Consider the following 20,789-nt stretch of genomic DNA (forward strand, 5'->3'; position numbering starts at 1 on the left):
AGTTTGATGATAGGCCCGGACCTTCTTGTTTAGAGCAGTCGTATATTGTTTGGAGAAATTGTGGATAAGGGAGAGAGAGAGAGAGAGAGAGAGAGAGAGAGAGAGAGAGAGAGAGAGAGAGAGAGAGAGAGAGAGAGAGAGATAGAGAGAGAGAGAGAACCTGCGAACTGCTTGTGGAGAAGATCGCGTGAACTGCTTGCTGCTCCAATCGAGGGAAGTGCTTCTGCTGTTAACGCTTAACGCTTCTGCTATTCACTTCGCTTCTGCTGTTAACGCTTTGTACTTCGTTATTTTAATTTGAACGAGCTTTTGACGGCGTAGCTTTTGGCAACTCGCTATTTTTCTTTTTAGCATTGACGGCGTAGCTTTTTGGCAAGGCTGGCCACGTGGGTGAATGCCAGGGGAGGGATCCAAAAATCGCCACTACGCTAACGAAGTAAAGACAGCTGGCCAAGGAATAATGAGCTGATATGTACAAAAATAACTCAGTATTAGAATTATTTAGGTACAAGACTATAGGAAAGAGATCCTCTTTCAGTAAGACTAGAAGTAAAAGAACTTCCCCGTTCCTCATGTCATTATAGAAATGATGCTTGCCAAAGAAAAGAAAGCCATCCAAGATAAGATAGAGTCCTTACCTGCATCCATCCAAACAAGACAACAATTCTGTTAGCCTTGGATGTGTTTTACAGGTATCAATGGACTATATCAAATGTTATCCATGTCCATCTTATAGGTTTTAATTACTTTAGACAAGCAAGTTTATTCATTAGATTTGGTATGTTTAGCAGTCTTTCATATTACTTTATAGTCTATGGTGAAGTCCATCAGAAGTAAAACTACGAGCCATAGCTCAATAGCTATGTATAAAAGAAACCCAGTAGAACCCATGGTACAAAAAGGTATTTATTTAGACAAAGAGATGTGAAATCCGACTTCTTTTTGTCAACCAAAGATCACAGATGAGGGTGGTGACAACCTTTATGTTTAAAACCAATAAGACAACCATGTAACTGATCAAGAGAGTAGTAAGACTGCCCCCCTTTTTTTGTGGAACCTCTTTTTTTGGCAAAAGCTTGGGAGCTATACCCAAGCCAAAACAAACCCGGCCATATACTTACCTTCATATCCATCAGTCATTAGCAGGTTTCAAGAACAGTAATGTCCGGCCCTACCAACCATAGCTTTTTTCCAAAGCCAAAAAAATGTGAGTTGTTGTATACTTACCTTCACAAATTGCCAGGCTTATCACGGACTGTTAATAACCAGTGATAACCAGTTAATCACAGAAAAAAACCCAACCATTTTTGAAAACTTCCAGTTAATTAGATGCCTCTGTCTCCTTAGAGAGAGAGGAAAAAAACAACCAGTTATAACAGCGACAACGACCAGTCAAAAGCCTCTTTATTTTTGCCAGAGTCAGAGCTAAGTGACCCATTGGTCATAACCCCATGTTGCCAATTTTTATACAGTCGGGACACAGTATCAGTCCCCATTTTTGTATACACATCCAACTGTAGCATGTATTAGGAATGGCCATCAAGCCAACCATCATGTTCACAACCATATACAAACATACACATACTACCATATATGCACAAGAAGCTTTATGCAGAGATGAAGTCCTGCATGGTTTTAATTTCCGAGCCTTTTACTCCTTACTGAGGCTACCCCAATTGCAAAACAACCACCGACCAATGTTTTCTATGCACAAGAGACCCAAGGCCAGCCAAAATGTCAAGGCTTTAGCAAAATAACCAGTCAAGCTCATGAACCTGAAACAATTTATAAGAATCGACATATCCTTCAGTAAACTACAGAGGCGACCTATTCAGTACAAGGTAGGGAGACGCTTTTATACAAGGCGGGGGTGCAATATTCCTAGGATTACCATATCAAGCTTTTTGAAAGAACATCAAAAAATAACATTTGTACACATTCTGTAAGAATGCCATGGCCAAAAAAGACTGCACAATATGTTTGCTTGTACCAAACAAAAGGTAGGACCACCTTCCTTAATTAAAGAACCTTTTAGTGTTTATAAAAAGTGCAGTAAACCAGCAAACTCAGTAGGGGTAAGTTTGAACACCTGAGTCACCTCGGAGGAGAGCTCCATTCTTCTTGGTAGTCAAAATCAGACAAGAGGTGTTTCACAAAATAACTCAACACACCCACAATGGCTAAGTGAGGGGCAAAGATGCGCCCTCACCTGTTTTTATAGCAGGAGGAGGCAAATCTTGCTCGTGTGCTGTGCCACGGTATCAAGAGAGCTAGGCCGCGCTCCACCATGAGTGTGAGATAGCATCGAGCTGCACACCTATGGCCTTCAATGGGGATCAACAGTCAGGGAGGAGGGCCGCCTTCACTTCGCCATGAGAGCAGACGACATTGATCACGCTCGACAGAGCATCATAATACATTCAAGGGCTTGGCCCCCCGGTAGTAGTGGTCCACTTTTCTTTTTTTTAGCCAATTTCTTAAGTTTGACCCAGTATGGTCCATGCAAAAGGAGCCTAAAGGGAGAGGGGGGGGGGGGGGGGGGGGTGTTGTTTTTTTTGAAGGTTTTTCTTTTTAAACAAATATAACTAATGAACAGTATACATGTGTGTGTGTGTGTGTGTGTGTGTGTGTGTGTGTGTGTGTGTGTGTGTGTGTGTGTGTGTGTGTGTGTGTGTGTGTGTGTGTGTGTGTGTGTGTGTGTGTGTGTGTGTGTGTGTGTTTTTACTTTTATTTTCCCAACTGTACAAAACTGTATAGTGAATTGCACCATTGAACATAAACAGTAGACTTCAAAGCATGACGCAATCATACTTAGACAATAAGAGAATATGATCATAAATTATTGAATTAATTTATCAAGTATGAAGTACAATTGGCCACTCAGGAGGAGTAGGTACTTCCTTTGGTAGGTGAAGGTGAGATCGGTACCTGCCACCATCCAAACATCAAAGCTTATTAAGCTACAATGAATGGGTAGACAGGTACCAAGTGACCTTTGCCACTTGTTATTGTTGTCACACCCCTATAACAACCCCTTACTACTATTCTGAATTATGATTTTTTACAATGGTAGGTTCAAAAACCACTTTAGCTCTTCTAGGCAAGAATTCCCTAGTCGTATAGGGTTCTACTGTAGGTGATTTAAGCTCCAATCTGGCCATTTGTATCTTATTATTAATTTCCTTCATGTCTCTGTGTTATTATTCACCCTAATTCGTGCAGTCCCAGACAAGCATTCATTTCTTTAGCATTGGCAATCATTGTACTAAAAATTTGAAAAAATTGACAGAGTTTTGTTTAATTTTCCAAGCAATTTTCAAAAAAAACCATAACTTTACCAAGGTTCCAACTATTCCAATTACCTTCCCGAATATGTTTTCCATGTATTGAGTAATATGTTTTCCCTGTCCTAAGTAATATGTGATTCAAAACTACTCAAAAAAACCAATCATTATAGTATTCTTTCTTAACAAGCAACCAGTTGTCTTCCAAAAACTTTAACATTCATATCTTTGCAGAATTACTTTATCAAGACCTGCATATGATCGGGTAAGCATAACCCAGTTTTATCAACCGAAAGAATTTATTAATCAGATTATGTCTTCAAGACTGCAACCACCAAGTTCTTCCTACAACTAAGTGACACTTGAGCAAGCATGTGTATTCAACCATCCTAGTTCCAAAAACCCATTTTAATTATAGAGTTTGTATTGTTTTTTTGGACCAGCTAAGCCATCCCTACTGTATGTCTCTTTTCCCAACTCTTTTCCTGTGATATACTTTTGGATCAGAGATTAGATTGTGAAAGGATACCCTAAGTTCTATATAATATGTGATTCAAAACTACTCAAAAAAAGCCAGACATTATACTATTCCTTCCCGACAAGCAACCAGCTGTCTTCCAAAAACTTTAATATTCATATCTTACCAGAACTATCTTATCTAGACCTGCATATGATCGGGTAAGCATAACCCAGTTTTATCAACAAAAAGATTTTATTTATCCACATGCATTTTCATTTGTGTGCTTAGGTAGAAACTGCAAATCTGAGAAGCGGCCGATCATCCTAAGTATCAATACAATTAATTATGACAATTGATCAAGCATGTGTATGCCCATCAATAATCCTGCTTAAATCCTACAAGTTCCCAAAATCCCCTTTTTTTCGCCTGATTTTATGTTGTTCTTTCGGAAATTTCATCTTATTTGATTATACCCAATAAGCAAGTACTCCATCGAATCTTATCTGACTATACCCATTAAGCAAACCTTATTGCATAGATATCTTTTCAAAATACCTAGAGTTATTTAGTTTTTTTTTATCAAATGCGCAAGTAAAGACCAGTACGGTTTATGCAAAAAAAAATGGTGTTCTTTTAGGCATTAGCCACCAGAAGAGCTCGCATATTCCAGTATCTATTATGACCACCCTTACCACGTTCTTTTTACATGATTGGGGTTTTTTAGGATAAGAGGCAAAAATTTCCATGCTAAAAGACATTCAAATCTATAGTTTGCCCATCAGATGAGACCGTACATCTTATGATTCGGACCATTATGACCTTCATCCTTTATTGCTACTTCCCCAAGTCTATAGGTTCATACTCAAACAAAAAACCACATATCTATTAGGTCAATAATCCCTAGTTCGTCAGATTCTTTTGTGTCTGCAGCCCAATATTCTGTTTTTATTTACTTACTCTGTTTTTCTTAAAAAATTTGAAAACAGTTTCATGCGTCTTCATGCTATGCAGATCAGTAAATAGTTTCATGCGTCTTTATGCTATGCAAATCAGTATGATACAGATGCTATGTGTGCTTAAATATGCAGACCCTTGTATGCATAATCATCCCATATTGCCCCAATATCTGAACCCGCGTTTGTACCTCAGCAAATTGTATCAAGACAATGCATTATACACATGTGTGTGTTTATCAAAGTGCTAAGCTTAGTAGATCAAAGCGTGGATCTACATGCGAGGTCGTCATCATCTTGTTCTGATGTGGGAGATGTAGCTTCAGGGAGTGCTTACATTGAGTATCTTCTCTCTCCTTGGTTCGGGCCAGACCCTAAATGTATTCGTGCTCAGATGAATGTGTGTGCACGATGGGCAAGGGTGCAGGTTTGATGCATACTACTACTCGCGCTGTGTGTTTTTTTATGTACTATCATAAGAGCTTCATATTTATCACGCTCCCTGTGATTAAAGTGAGCCTATGTGTCCGCCTCAGCTCGGAGATATTCCCCTATGTACTATCATAAGAGCTTCATATTTCTCACGCTCCCTGTGATTAAAGTGAGCCTATGTGTCCGCCTCAGCTCGGAGATATTCCCCTATGCTTAGTATTATTACTAACCAATTTTAAAACCATTCCAATTAAGGTGTTATTCTTCACAACTCCAGCACATCAGATCATTAACTGTTACCATGTGCCCTAAGTACATTAGAACTTCTTCCCATGAAAACCATTGAGTACACTTGTGTTATGGCATTAGGGTGAAATGATTTATTGTGTGACAAAAAAAACTATGGATACAACCATATGCAGAACCATCTCCGCAAGTATGGCACGAAATCTTCCCAAAATCTTTCCGGGAATTGTTTTATATTGTTCCTCCACTGCTACCTTTGCCTGACAGGGTATGTCTGATTGATTTTTGCATGAGTAAAAATTTATAAGCATATTAACATGGTTCCATTACATTCCTGTAATGTGTGTGTGTGTGTGTGTGTGTGTGTGTGTGTGTGTGTGTGTGTGTGTGTGTGTGTGTGTGTGTGTGTGTGTGTGTGTGTGTGTGTGTGTGTGTGTGTGAGAGAGAGAGAGAGAGAGAGAGAGAGAGAGAGAGAGACATGGATAGTGGGAGGGAGTATTGATGTTGTCATTAAGAATAGCGAGCGATTTGGAGTCTGGAGTTAGAGATGATACTTCTTGAGGCATCCAAAAGGCCTTCTTAATTAGTAGGCAAGTAGGCATGCAGCTTCTGCAAGGGGAAATATTCCACGCTCTGAGAAGAGATCGAGCCCTCCATAGGGTAAGGGAACCATATTAAGCACACTTAAAGTGGAGGCCCTATCAAAGCACATATTGTAGGGTTTCTATCAAAGTGTGTGCTCAAACAGGGTCGCTATAGGCCCTTCTGCATGTGGCAATTAAAAAAACTAGGTTATGGGCTCCATTTTCCCCTCTTTTTTCCAGTTTTTTGATTTATAGTGTTACAATTTTTGGTACCATTAAAGCTACAATATCCACCCCTGCCACGTGCCAAGGATAAGCCCTTTCTGATCCTAAAGCTGTCCAATCACCAAGTGTGGCTCTTCAGTGAGAATGGGTCAAAAAGTCTTTTCCAAAACGGGTCTTCGTCACGTACAACATGGCTTGTCACCAATTGAAGAACTGGTGATGCTCTGTATGAGCTCTCCCTCAGTCTAGATGTGAGCTACACACGCATCGTTTTCTGTGGGGAATTTCCTGTAGTTTGGAGCGGGCAGGAAAGGCGCCCCCTGTTTCACATTCGTCATCATCTCCAAACAGCTTCACAGGCATCATGGCCATCTCCAAGGGACTTGCACAGGCTCTCAGGCGGTGAGCTTTTCCTGGATGTAGCATTTGTAATATGTTGCATTCCTTGATTCTGTAATATGTTGCATTCCTTACTTCTGTAATATGTTTTTGTTTTTGTATTCCTTGCTTCTATAATATGTTGCAGAAGACGTGAGGACTATTTTCTGTGCTACAAAATGTAGAGGACGTTGCACGCATGCAAGTTGAGCTTCACCTGCGAGATCCCTCTACCCGCATACTTGCATGGCACGCGATATTCCCGTCGAGGTTAAGCACACTCAGCTCTTCGTTGGAGGCAGATTTGTCGACTCCATCTCGGGTAAGATTCTCTCTCTCTCTCTCTCTCTCTCTCTCTCTCTCTCTCTCTCTCTCTCTCTCTCTCACACACACACACACACACACACACACACACACACACACACACACACACACACACACACACACACACACACCGTTCTTCATCCTCTGCGCACAATGTTTGATGCTGGTGGCTTTACATGGCAGAGGTGGAAAGTACTCTGAGGATGGTTCTTGTTGTTGCAGATGAGAGGCTAAACAACATAGTTGAAGTGCTTATTACGTTGCTCCAGAAGTTCTACATAGATCCTATAGTATCAAAGCGGAGAGCATTGGAGTAATTACGTATATATTACTATGTGGCAGCCGCCCATTTTGGGCATGTACAGAATCTGGTATCTTTAGATTTGTTTTGAAGTCTGAGCCAAGTTTCGATGAAGCACCATGGCCCATCTTGTCACCTGAAGCAAGGGACTTTGTGAAGAGGCTTCTCACGACAGATCGCCACAAAAGAATGACAGTTGCTCAAGCCCTGAGTAAGTCATTGTGTATCCAAGTATGCAGGACTTCAGGCCACTGGTTGTAAATTTATGAATGCTTTCTTGAAGGGCCTAGGTGTCTAAGTAAGTGTGTTTGTTGTGTTCTATTTGTCAGCACATCCGTGGATACGTGGATCAGAATGGTGAAAACGGAGATCTAAAGTGTTGATGGTGTTGCTACTCTAGTCTTTTTCAGGTGAGATAGCTTCACTGCAATGGTTCTCACTCAGCAATCATGACTACTGCTCACTTAGCTATGTTTCAATACTTCAATTAAAGTTTGTAAGTCGCATGAGTTTGGCTCTTGTTTGGTCTCGATTCATATATGTTTGTTTTGTATGTCACATACTTGCAAAAAGTTGTTTGATGTCTGCATTGTTTGACTACATTTGTTTACTCACCACGCTAAGAAATTGAAAGAGAGGAAAAATTAACTCTATGAAGGTAAGAGCACTTAGGGTAGGTACACTTGTGGTTTCAAGATATTACAAAACATGGCATTGTTGTGGATATAAAGGGAAAAGTTGTAAAAAGAAGGCATTCCTAACAAAAAGTAGGGTGGGATAAGCAAGATCTGATGTTTTTGCTGATTCACAAAATGTCACACTGAGAGGCTTATTGCAATTTATGTCGAGATCTTTGTAGTTTCTCCAAGCACAACTTCCTTGCCAATGCTGATCTTGGTGAAGAGACTTGATGACGACACCTTCAAGTGAACCATTCTCCCAAAGTATGGACCGCAACCGCTTCTCAAAGAGCTGTTGTTGTATCTCCCAGTCCTTTCTAGTTAGCTTAGCCTTAGCTGCATATGCTGTCCGTTGACGGCGCTCCTCTTTCTCAGCAAGAGATTGTAGCCGCTTCTTATCCTTTTCTACTTTTCGCTCTTCTCTTGCTTTGCTGATCTCCTCTTTTTTTGCATTGTTTGCTTTCATGTTTTCAACATACTGAGATGATGTGATGATCAAACTGTTTGTGTAATCCACAAAGGCTTCTCGTGGTGCTCGCCTCACACATACTTCTGTCACATAGGCACTCTCAAGAGATTAATTATTCTGTTCTGCTCATCTGATGGTTGTGTGCATGAGGATGGATTCATGTTTTCTTGCTAAAAAGTCAATAATGCTAGATTGTTTGCTCCATTTGTATGTTCAGTTGTCCCTTGCATGTTGTTGCAGCCTTCTGTTCTTTGTGTGCTTTCTTGTCCTTGGCCTTTTGATGGGAATTGTAGTGAAAACCTGTCATCATTTATGGGATCATCAAAGCTGAAAAGTTCTTCTCGTGAAAAATTTAATATGATGTCTTCGCTTTCAACATCATCCACAGTAGGAATCTGAACCTGATTATCAGCTGCCATGGCCTTCAAAGCATCAACTGCCTCACCTTCCATAGTTGGCAATTCACCTTCAATAGAAGGTAAAGTATTTGCTACGATTGAAGCTGATGGTAAATTCTCTGGAATGTCTGAAGTTGGAGTGTTAGGTACTTGAGACTCATCACCCACCTCATTGATGTTCTCCTCGATTATTTCGATGTGATTGCATGGAATACCTTCAAAGGTCACTGCATTAGCATCAAGTGGCCATATTCCTGTGGCCCTAAATCTCGCCTTGATGTTCTCTGCTGTAAATGATAATGTCAAAGCTTTGGATGCGATTGTGGCAAGTTCACCTTTACTGGCCTGAGAGCTTGCTGTCTTCTGTTGCCATATAGCTCGCTCCTTACGAAAATTGGCCTTTAGAGACTTGAAGACCGACACATCTAAAGGTTGTAACTTATGAGACGTATGTGCAGGTAAAGTAACAATGTCAATACCTGAGTCATAAGCCTTGGCAACCACCTCCAAGGACACATGGCTTCCGTGTCCATCCAAAATCCGCAAATGTCTATGCTCAAATCCCATATGTTCATTGATTGACTTTATTAAGTGATCCAGCCATGCTTGAAATAGCTCTCCCGTCATCCATGCCTTCCGTTGCATTGACATTGCTGCACCTGGTTCACAATGTTGAATGTAATCGCTTCCGATTTTGCTGCCTTTGAAAATGTAGTATGATGGGATTGATTGTCCAGCAGCATTTACACAGCACAAAACAGTCAGGAGAAAAGTGCGATGAAATGCTAGCTGCAAAGCATCTCCACTTGCCTTGCCTCAGGTGCCTACCTTATAATCATGCTCCTATAAAATCCCCGTCTCACCAAGCGGTCGCAGGAATTATAGAACAAGCAACCTATGCTCTACAAATTCCATCTTACTTCTCGATAATCATGGTGAGAATCCACGATTCCCCCCAATTATGGATCCGAATTTTCAATATGAGTCGGCTGCGCTCTAAGCTTTAACTATTTTCAAAATTTTAGTAGCGCTTGCAGCACAATCTTCATGTTCTGTGAGTCGGACAAGCAGATGGGTGTGACAACTGCTCTTGGAGGATTAGATTTGTTGTAACCCTTGGAGGTGCTGGGCGGGATGGGGCTCTAAGTCCTCTTTCCTTGCACAATCAAGGTGCCATGGTGCACCTCCATAATAGGATGTGAACCATTCTCAGGCCCCCTACCCACCAACCTTTTCAACAATCTCACAAATAAATGCAGGAAGAACATGAAGCAACTAGCCTACTGTAGCGGCCAGTGAGATGAGAGAGAGAGAGAGAGAGAGAGAGGCCTAGGCCCTACCATATCTACACCTTGGATGGTCAACCCAGTTATTTGGAGCACATAATATGTGACTCTCACAAACAGTCGAGCCACCATTACCCGCCAACCCTTTAGGCTAGCCGCCATTCCTTTTCCACATTTATGTAGTTCCAATTACAGCGAATCCTGGCTTTGGAAAGGGAAAATCCAAGCAAAAGAAAAGGAATGGATTGGGGTGCATGGAGGAAGCCAGGCAAGCAGTCTTCGCAGAGCTTGACATGCATTCGATGGCTCAGCAAGGCCAGGTGAAAGTGCCATGGTGGAACCACCTGCAAGGGCTAAGACGGTGCTGCATTTTCAACAGCAACCATCTTTTTTTTCCGCTGCTTTTTTTTCCAACAGTTGAGGGGCCAAGGCGGCAGAGCCAGAGCGGGACGCACATGGAGGCAAGGGCTTAGAGTGGACAAGGGAGAATGGTGTAGGAACAGAGGGCTGGGGAGGGCGGAGAGCGCACAGCCAAATGGTAGCAAAGGGGGGACAGAGGAGACGACATGTACATAGGGCATGGAGGGGGGGTAGAGGTGACGTTTAATTTTTGGGGTCTCACAAAGATTCCACATCAGTATTTTAACAGGCTAAAATCCCGGCTAGATTTTGAGCTTGCCTTGAAGAAAACTGGAAAGTTTTCACAAATTTTAGTGTAATTACCGGCAAAAGCTTTTAATTTTGACCTAAAAACCGGGAGCATTTCAAGCTTGCCCTTATTTTCTTCGGTTAGGAAAAATGTATTTTTCTAACCCTGTTCCACATCATAAAATACAAAAGGGAGCCATCAATACAACCTGCAAGTGTCACAAGCCTCCAAGTTCATGACTTTTTTATCTTAATGTGTAATCGATGTCCACTACCTCTATCTACTAATAAAATAGTAGTAAATTTTTTGTATTTTTTATTTAAAAATCTTTCCTTTTTTGTCAGCAACAAAAAGGGGAGGCATCACTAAGGCGTGACCCTTTGGAGTAGGCCAAATAGTAACTTTGATTTTCTAAGAGGATGTCAAAGAGTCCAAACTATGAGAGTATGAATGTGGGCATTTGGCCTCTTTTGGGATTTTTGAATAGACAAATGAACACTTCTACCCACTTTTGAGCCTCTTAAATTTATTGTTTAAACTTAAGAAAAAAAATTCATGCACTTATAAAGTAGCATTCATCTTTTGGCATGTCCTTAGCCTTTAATGTTCTTCCTTGCATACCTCATTGTATTTCTACATGTGATTTCTTGTGCTTTCCCTTTCTAGTGTAATTCTTTGATCCCAAAAAAAATGTGTTCAAACCCTTACAAGATTCGATAGGCACTTGTAAAGGTAGCATCAACATTTTGGAAACGCAAGGTCCTATGTGGCACCTTTCTACCATAATTGTAGCCCTAAATCTTTCCGTCTATCTTATTTTTTCTTAAATAGAATGACAATTCTAATGAGAGAAAATCATTTAAGTAGACCAGAAGTTAAATTTTGTGACACCATAGCTAAGCTCGAAACACTAAAAGTTCCTCATATATTCCAAAATATATATAGTGCCATGGCTTGTTAGTATACCTACAATGTCCACCTATCAATTTTTTCTCGTAGAAAAAATTTTAGGGAAGATTTGTCGAAATATTTCTTTTCGTCGGAATATTTTGGTCGAACAACGGACAAAAAGAGATCGAAAAAGGGCCAATCACTCGGTGGTCTTTGGCCACCAATGGCAGGCATTCAGCATCCGGTGGCTAAGTTCTACTGGACTTGTTTACACAAGGGCGGCTACACATGAGCGCATGGACGGTTATCTCTCATGAGAGAGGATAGCCCATAAATGCTCCCTTACATCTATAAAAGAAGGCCATCTCCATGAGCCATTACACACACATCCTTATTGAAGGATAGCCAGTCCCTTGTATTCCTACTTACTGTAGTTGTCTTTTAAGCTCTACCTTGAGAGCACATGGGTGGATGACGCCATCACTTTGATGTGTTAATCAAAAAATTTGATTTGCCACTAATCTTCTTTGCATCTTATCTCTCTCTACTCTCCTTGCTGCAAGATCCTTTTTTGTCCTTCATTTCTTACATGGCTCACCACAAATGTTTCTTCTAACCATAGAAAAAAATCACACATATAAAAATCTTCCAATTATCAGGTCAACATTTGATGGATTCCTCGATTTTTTTACTAAAACTTGTAAGATTTTATTAGTTTTCTTCAAGGCAAGCTCATGATGTGGCAAATATTTTTATTTTATTTTTTGGACATACAATTGTGAGTGATAGAGTTGTATTATCACAGCAAAGAATGTACATTAAGCCTAAAGCACATTATGTTCCTTGAGGAGCCAAGAGATACAGAAGGGTGATTAAAATCTTTTGTTATCCTCTTCTATAGAGCTTACTACAGTTTGCACTTCCTCTCATTTCTAGAAGTGCTTGCTTCGACTCTTCATATTCTTTGTGTTTCTCAATAGAGAGAATCCATTCCCTACTCTGCTGTATGATCTCTTCATACTTAGTCGTCACATGGTTCATCGATTTCTAGGTTTGTTTGAGATAGCAAAAGCGGATAATCTAGATACAAACCAAAGTGGCATGGTCCTTGATAATCATTTCTCCTATAATCATGTCTCTCTTGTAGAAGCGGATCTTCCAAGTCTTTTGTACCCATTTTCACATTCTATCTACGAGGGCCTTGTTTGTCAGGCAGTCTTTGAATGGATGGAGGGGTTCTTTGATTACCATTTTACAACTTGACCATAAGTCTATGCCTATCCCTCCGGAATTTAGTGCCCCCCACAATGCCTTCTAAACGAGGAACTTTCTTATGCTAGGCCATGGAAGATCCCATATGTTACCTGCAACTACCGCCGATTTTGCCTTCAGCCATAGTAGCCTCCACTATTTGTTAAGTGATGAGAACCAATCTTCTTTGTAGCTAAGATTTTTTTTTTTTACTTGTTTACCATTGGTTAGTAGGAAGAGCTTATACATGCATGTGAATTTACAAGCAGACTTGCTATACAAATCACACCCACAAGAAGCCATGAAGTGGGAACAAGTCCCCCAATGGAGAAGTGGGTAACACCCATTGAGTGTGAGCCTCAAATCTCAACCTTGGGGTTACATCATGAAGACTCAACCAATTGAGCTACACTCTTTGGGGGGCAAAGATTTTTGCAATTTAACCATTCAAAAATACACTTTAGGTTGATTTTCCCAAACATTGTGTAATACAGGGACAATAAACTAATGGCTTTCGTGTCTATCTAGGTCATAAATAGCCTCCAAGCATCCAAACACGATACATGCATCTAACTATCCGCAGAAAAGCTTGTTTTAACATTAAGTGTGAGAGTACAATCTCCTAGAAATTTTATGTCACAATCCAATCTCACCCAATATGCAAAATATATTGAACAATTACTAAAGCTTTCGATATTCCACTTATGGATGTGGATATACTAAATGTTTTTTTGGTAATACTCACACAAAGTGATTGAGATATCGAAAGCACCCAAAAAGAATTACATAGGTACCATGCCCCAAGCCATGGAGTCAACAAGTTTTTAATGTGAGGCTTTACAAGGAGCCACCCCATATATGAAGATCGAATAAAAACCATAGGGCCGATCAAAAGGAGAGGGCCTATGAAGAGGAGCCACCACACATGGGAACCTGCCACCTTGAAGAGGAGCCACCACACATGGGAACCTGCCACCTTGCCCATGCATGCTCCCATCACATCCGAGAAGAAGTGATTGTCCAATGTTTGGTGTGATAGAGGGTCGAAATCCTTGAGGGGCCCACGCACTTATAGTTTAGGATGGCCATAGTGTTGAGATTGGTTGCTTATTTTCAAGACCTCAATTCACTAAAAGGCCTTGCCAAAACTCCCCATTTTCCTAGACACGATTGCTAAAAGGGATAGCATCTTGAAATGAGAAGAATCAAAAGTAGCATGGGATGAGGACTCAATCATTTGTTATCTTCCTTCCCCAAGTCTTGTCCAAATTCTTGGGGAAGGAAGATAACAAATGATGGATCATGGATGGCTTGCTAAACTCGTACATGAATCCACCTCTCAACTTTTTTACACACCACACACTAGTTGTTATCAAGGCCATGTCTATTTAGGCACATATAGCTAATGGTCAAATTGTAGGAACAAATGGGTAGCCATTGTATGAATTTGGACAAGACTGAGTACTTAAGGAAGGACCCTTGGAGAATTGACCGGCTAAATAATTCAAACAAAGTTGGAGCTTAAAGTAAACCTAATCTCCAAAGGCAACCTCTCAATTGTTTTAATCTAAGAGGCCCACAACGCCATGAGGACTTTAGATCCAATGTGAGGACAAGGGTACTCCTACAAGGGATGCAACAAGGGCCCATGTTTACCTTTAAATAGGGTTTGTATGGGAGAAGGGCCAGTCCATCTAGACCCTTGTCCTATCTCCGTTATTAGAGCAAAGGGAAGGAAATAGGCATGGATTTTTTACATGTCCATGCACACTTGAGCCGTTCTCTCTCTCTCTCTCTCTCTCTCTCTCTCTCTCTCTCTCTCTCTCTCTCTCTCTCTCTTTCTTTCAAGGAGTGTGGAAACATGCGTTGCACACAATATGTTTTGGTAGTAATCTGCACCAAATGTGGCAAGGCCAGGCTTGAGCACCTTGGGAGTGGCTACACTTCTCGTACCTAGCTTGACCCCATTAGGGGATTAGCATACACTATAAGCTCTCTCTCTCTCTCTCTCTCTCTCTCTCTCTCTCTCTCTCTCTCTCTCTCTCTCTCTCTCTCTCTCGTTCAAGGAGTGTGGAAACATGCCTTGCACACAATATGTTTTGGTAGTAATCTGCACCAAATGTAGCAAGGCCAGGCTTGAGCACCTTGGGAGTGGCTACACTTCTCGTACCTAGCTTGACCCCATTAGGGGATCAGCATACACTATAAGCTCTCTCTCTCTCTCTCTCTCTCTCTCTCTCTCTCTCTCTCTCTATATATATATATATATATATATATATATATATATATATATATATATATATATATATATATATATATATATATATATATATATATATATATATATATATATATATATATATATATATATATATATATATATATATATATATGGCCGCCATCGCTAGAACACTAGTGAGTTCATTTTTTTTAATACTAGACACCAAATTGATGCCCTACGACCACCTTAGGAGCCCTCCCACAGGGGGATTTGAAAATCGATTTTCCAAGGCTTTACACATGATTGTATTTTTTTAAAATTATGATTCTACAAATTTATTTCAGCACTTTTGCATAAGTGGATCAATGAATTTTGTTTTTAGTGTAGCATATTATCTACAATCACACTCCTTGGTTTATTAAAAAATATTTAAAAAAATCGATTTGGTTTACTCAAGGTATGGAGAAGTCCCACTACCAAGTAAGAACCAAGTTTTTCTAGAACACTAAACATGGTGGAGGAGCTCATAAAGCTAATAGCTTTTTTGAAATATTCGAGTGTTTTTACATACAAGTGTGGCATATGACGAGATCACAAGAAGCAAAAATACTATTAGACAACTTTGATATTCCTAAAGCTATACAGAGAACTATGCAAAAAAGGAAAGATGCATACAATAGATCATCTGCAAGTGAAAGATTTTTACAATGGCTTGCCACTAGAGAGAGGCAAGGAAGTAAATACAAGAATCAATTTGGCTCCTTGAGCCAAAGTCCTTTTTTTCAAAGTTTTCCCTTTCATTTCAAGTACTCTTGCTTCTTGTAACTTTGTAATTGCTTGCCTTACCTTACATACTCCTCCTTCTTGTAACTCTATACTTGCTTGCCTTACCTTCCATACTCTTGCTTCTTGTAACTCTCTACTCGCTTTCCTTACCTTCCATGCTCTTGCTTCTTGTAACTCTATAATTGCTTGCCTTACCTTCCATACTCCTGCTTCTTGTAACTCTATACTTGCTTGCCTTACCTTCCATTTCAAGTACTCCTGCTTCTTGTACCTATGCTTGCCCATGTCACTTGAAGAGGCAAAGACATTGGCCTGCCATAGTAAATCCTCGAGCAAAAACTCTCTCTAATACCCTCTTGCTTTTTTAGAAGTATGATTTTATCCACTCTTGGACATATTGAATGTGAGCCTATCACCCTTGAGAGACCAAATACTGCAAACATGGGAGAGTGGATGATTGCGAGAGCTTCTTGTGGTAAATAGCCTTTGTCTCCTTATTGAGTTTCCCAATGTAAGGGCCTAAATCCTGGTCTCTCTTCAAATTGCGGGAGCTTCTTGTGGTAGATAACTTTTGTCTCCTTATTGAGCTTCACAATGTAATGGCCCAAACTCTGATCTCTCTTTTTAGATATAAAGGCCTTGATCCCTTCCCTCTCCCCAAAAATGTATCAGTGTCTACAATGTCAATCTATGTAAAGAAACAAAAACTAGTTATATGCAATTAAGCTTCATTGGCTAAAATTTATTCTTGCAAAATGTATGTCTTACCTTAGATTTCTCATCATCTTCAAGAAGGTCCTCTTTCCAAAGGTCAATGGAAAATCTTGGTTTTTTCTCTTTACTTTCTCTTGGACCTTCTCTACCCATGTGATCTATTTTCAATATTTTTTGTATTTGATGGAACTCTTCCTCGTGCAAAGCCCATGCTCTTCAAACTTTTGGACAACATCTAGTATATGATTTTCAATACTAGATTGACCAATGAATTTATCAGCCTCTGTATCAATTATTGATAGGGCCTTAAACGTTGTCACATCCAAGCTCTCTTTGCTTTGGATTTTTTCCATTTCTTTAAGTGTCTCTTTAATCTTTGTATGTAAGGTCAATGTACACCTTTTGAAGGTCTAAGAGATCATTACCAAACCCTTCAAGGAAGCTCACCGTTGGAAGGGAATATTCAAGATTTTCTTGACTTAGGAAAACTTTAACAATTGATTCACTTGGTATAGTAGGTTCATCAATCTATCATCAACCTGTCTATTCAACCTCCTCAATGTCCATGCCTTCCGGAATCCTCCTGTCATAAGAATTTCTTTAAAAAAGTGAAGTCAAAATTAGTATAATACTAATTCCAGCCATCCACCATAGTCATCACACCATCCTCCATATCCATCTCACCATCTTCCATTGTTAACTCACAACAAAGTATAGTTTGTGAAAGGAGTCCCCCTTATGCAATTTTCATATGAACAGAGGGTCATTCGTTAACGCTAAAATCGTGTGAGGAGGACATCCTTGAAGTTGGAGGACATCAACTCAATGTTTCATAAATTTAAAAAAGACTGTTCTCCTAACGTGAATTTAGCTTGCACGGATTAGCATTGGTTTACTTTAATTTCACGTAAGAAGGAAACTATTGATGTTTGAGAAGATTCGAACAAGCTTTCATAAATTTGAAGAAAGGTGTCCTCCTTATGGGAATCTAGCATGCTTGGATGGGCCTTCGTGAACATGAAATCAAGTAAGGAGAACATCCTTTGTTTTTTGACGCTCTTTATCCCTCCTTACCCGCTCAAGCTATATTTTTAATTGAAATTGAAGTGATTTTTTTGTAGTGGTGGCTATAATCAACCAAACCTCATATCAAGAGGATTTCTATAATGTTATACAACATCTACACAACTCTATAGGCATATTTGGTAAGGATTTTCTTTTTGAAAGCATTTTCCTTTAATGGTGTCGTCTCTACATGAAAATAGCTTACAGCATTGGGTCTCCACTTAGTCTATTTTTTCACAAGGGCGACACCCTTTGGTGAGGCCTAGAAAATTTTAATATGTTGAAATTGGCCTCAAATTACTCTATTTTCATGCAAGAGCAAAAACCTTTAGCAAGCACAACTTTCTTTTGAGGGTGTCATCTCTACATGAATTAAGTATACTAGGAGAATCTCCCATGTGCTCTATTTTTGCATAAGAACGTCACTCTTTAGCAAGTAAAACTTTTTTTTAAAAAAATATCATCCTTACGCAAATTTAGAATGCATAGATAGACTTTTGATTACTCTATTTTCACGTAAGGAGACCACCCATTAGCACTTATTATTTGTTCGCTTCTACTTTGATTGATGATGCAGGGATTGAAATGAATTGATGTCAAGAACACAACAAATCGCTAAAAAGGTCTCTCGAGAAGAGGTTAAGAAGGAGCCACTTAATGAGTCAAAAGCAAACCAAAGAGAAAGCTTAAAGAAAAAAGACTGCAGGTTTTAAAAAACCACTTTAAAAAAAGAGTTGATATCAAGCTTCCACTTCCAAAGAAGAGAAGATTTTCTCATAAAGTAAAATGCTTGCAAGAAATTAGGAGATCATAGAAATCTCTCATCGTGATAATTTCTAAGCTACTTTTCCAGAGGCTTTGTAAGCAATCTACAGAAGAGCTCAAGATTAATATGAAATGGACAAACGGTGCCTTGAATTACATACAAGAAGTTGTAGGTAATTCAAGTAGTCACAGAAATCTCTCACTATGACATTTTCTAAGCTACCTTTCCAAAGGCTTTGCGAGCAAGTTGCAAATGAGCTCAAGATATGTATGAGGTGGACAAGGAGTGCCTTGAATTACATACAAGAAGTTGCATGTAATTCAAGGAAGTCACAAAAATCTCTCACTGTGACAATTTCTAAGGTACCTTTCCAGAGGCTTTGCAAGCAAGTTGCAGAACAGCTCAAGATATATGAGAGGTGGACAAGCAGTGCCTTGAATTACATGCAAGCAATTGCTGAATACTTTTTTATTGATCTCTTCCAGAATTTGTACATTTTTGGATCTCACTCTCATAAAATTACACTAATGGACAAAATTATCTTGAAGAGGCTAAAGTATAAATATAGCAAAATTCTTGAGTTAGTACCACTACAAAATGAGAAAAACTACAATATCCTTAACATAGCACCATCAAAAAAAATCCAAAGATCCTAAAGTGGTGATTGAAGAGATCATAGAGTAGGAGGAGGTGAAGGAAGGGGAGGAAATGAACATTGACAAGAAGGAGCTGAAAACCAGAGAAATTAGGGAGATTGAAGTAGAGCTCTTAACATTATTGATAAATGTGAACTCCAAAGGCTTTGTGGTGGCAACCTTTTTAGATAATGACCTCCTACAAAGGAAAGACAGTGTGGCAAGGACGAGTCAAGCCTACAAAGGAGAAAAAGAGGAAGCAGAAGAAAAAGACAAAGTCTAAGGAGGAGGAGAAGAAGGAACCAAATATTGAAGAGAAGGAGTTAAAGAGGATAAGAAAAAAGAAGAGGAAGAGAAAAAGGATCAAAACAAGAAGGAATTAACGTCAAAGGAGGAGAAGAAAAAAGCTAAAGAGGATAAAAAGAAGGAGGAAGAAGAGGTAAACAAGCAGAAGAAGAGGGAACACAGCATTCCAAGAAAGAGCCCAAGGAGAAATCAAAAGGCCACTCTAAGGAAGAGTCTTAAATCTTTTGGTAGATTTTAGGTGGAACATTTTGTAAAGAGCACAAAACATTTTGTTAAGAATGTATAGTATCTCTTCTTACAAATCAAACCATACATCCCTTGTAAATCAAACATTTTGATTATAAACTAAAAAGATAGAGTAAGTAAATTGAGCCAAAGGCTTGAGCCAAAGGCTTCCACTGTTATAATTTCATTGACTCCAACTCTTGTGTAACTCCCAATATAATCTTTCTATTTTAAGTCACAATTGTGGCAGTCCTTCCGTCTATCTCTACACATTTAGTCCAATCTGATTGTGTTGAAAGTATCATATCAAGCTGCAAACCGTAATCCATGCCATCTTTAAGCTCTATACCCTAAAGGGCTTGAATACTCTGCCATCCATGTTGAAAGTTGTTTAAGGTAATTTGTGATTAAGAAAATTGACTCTGAGTTTGGCTTTACCTTCTCCTCTACTTCTTCCTTTTCCTTCTTCTCCTCTTTAATGGTCTTTTGCTCATGAACTTTTCTCTCTTTTTCCTTCTGACTCTTGCTCACAAAACGTGAGGAGGAGGAAGATGCATTCTTAGCCATATTTCTATTAGAATGATTCCATTCACTGTTTTCTGAGCCTAACCTTCATCCACAAATTATAATATATCTCCTATGTTTAGACACTTAGTTGATATCATTGTTTTAGATAATTTCACATCTACTTTTGCAAAAAAAATCCATAAATACAAAATGGATACTCTACTTCGTTTCCTTACAATATTAGTATCTAAACGTTTCTAGATTTCATAAAAGATCTCGCACCTATAGCTTTCACTTGTTGTCGAACTTGGTAGTGGCCACTCTCCACTCCTAAAATTTGGCAATGCAAACTTGGAAACACTAACCCAATCCTTCTTGTATCTTGATGGAATATAGAAATGATCAGAAAAGAATACCCTCTTCTCTGCCAGAGATCCATGAGTTCTCCCATTGTAAACCTCCATCCAAATGGAGCCATACCAAACATCCAAAAATGTCAATAACACACTCTACTCGTTGTCATTCCTCTATGCTTGAGGGATACAGGTCTGTAAGGGCATAGTAGCACAAAACAAACACAAAAAATATACTAATCATAGGAGCATAGTAGCACAATTTAGGAAAAGCAAACTAGAAAGAACAATCAATAATCTAGTCTAAAGATATGAATCACTTACAGTTATCTATGTGCAAAGGAAGAGTGGAGCTATCGGGACACAAGTAAAGCTCTTTGTGCATATAAACATGTTGCAC

The 20,789-nt window shown here is 39.4% G+C and overlaps 1 protein-coding gene across 1 annotated transcript; it reads right to left on the reverse strand.

Annotated features, from left to right (window-relative positions):
• Positions 1-8,549: 8,549 nt before the first annotated feature.
• LOC147447999 (uncharacterized) lies at positions 8,550-10,315 on the reverse strand. The gene is made up of 4 exons (XM_086524470.1): positions 10,214-10,315; positions 10,075-10,129; positions 8,738-9,393; positions 8,550-8,636 (listed from the first exon to the last, which is right to left on the reverse strand). Exons 1-4 carry the CDS (start codon positions 10,313-10,315, stop codon positions 8,550-8,552), a joined length of 900 nt encoding a protein of 299 aa, XP_086380596.1.
• Positions 10,316-20,789: the final 10,474 nt, after the last annotated feature.

This window comes from Adiantum capillus-veneris, chromosome 11 (genome assembly GCF_014529385.1).
Source record: "Adiantum capillus-veneris isolate H3 chromosome 11, ASM1452938v2, whole genome shotgun sequence".
Classification (NCBI taxonomy): domain Eukaryota; kingdom Viridiplantae; phylum Streptophyta; class Polypodiopsida; order Polypodiales; family Pteridaceae; genus Adiantum; species Adiantum capillus-veneris.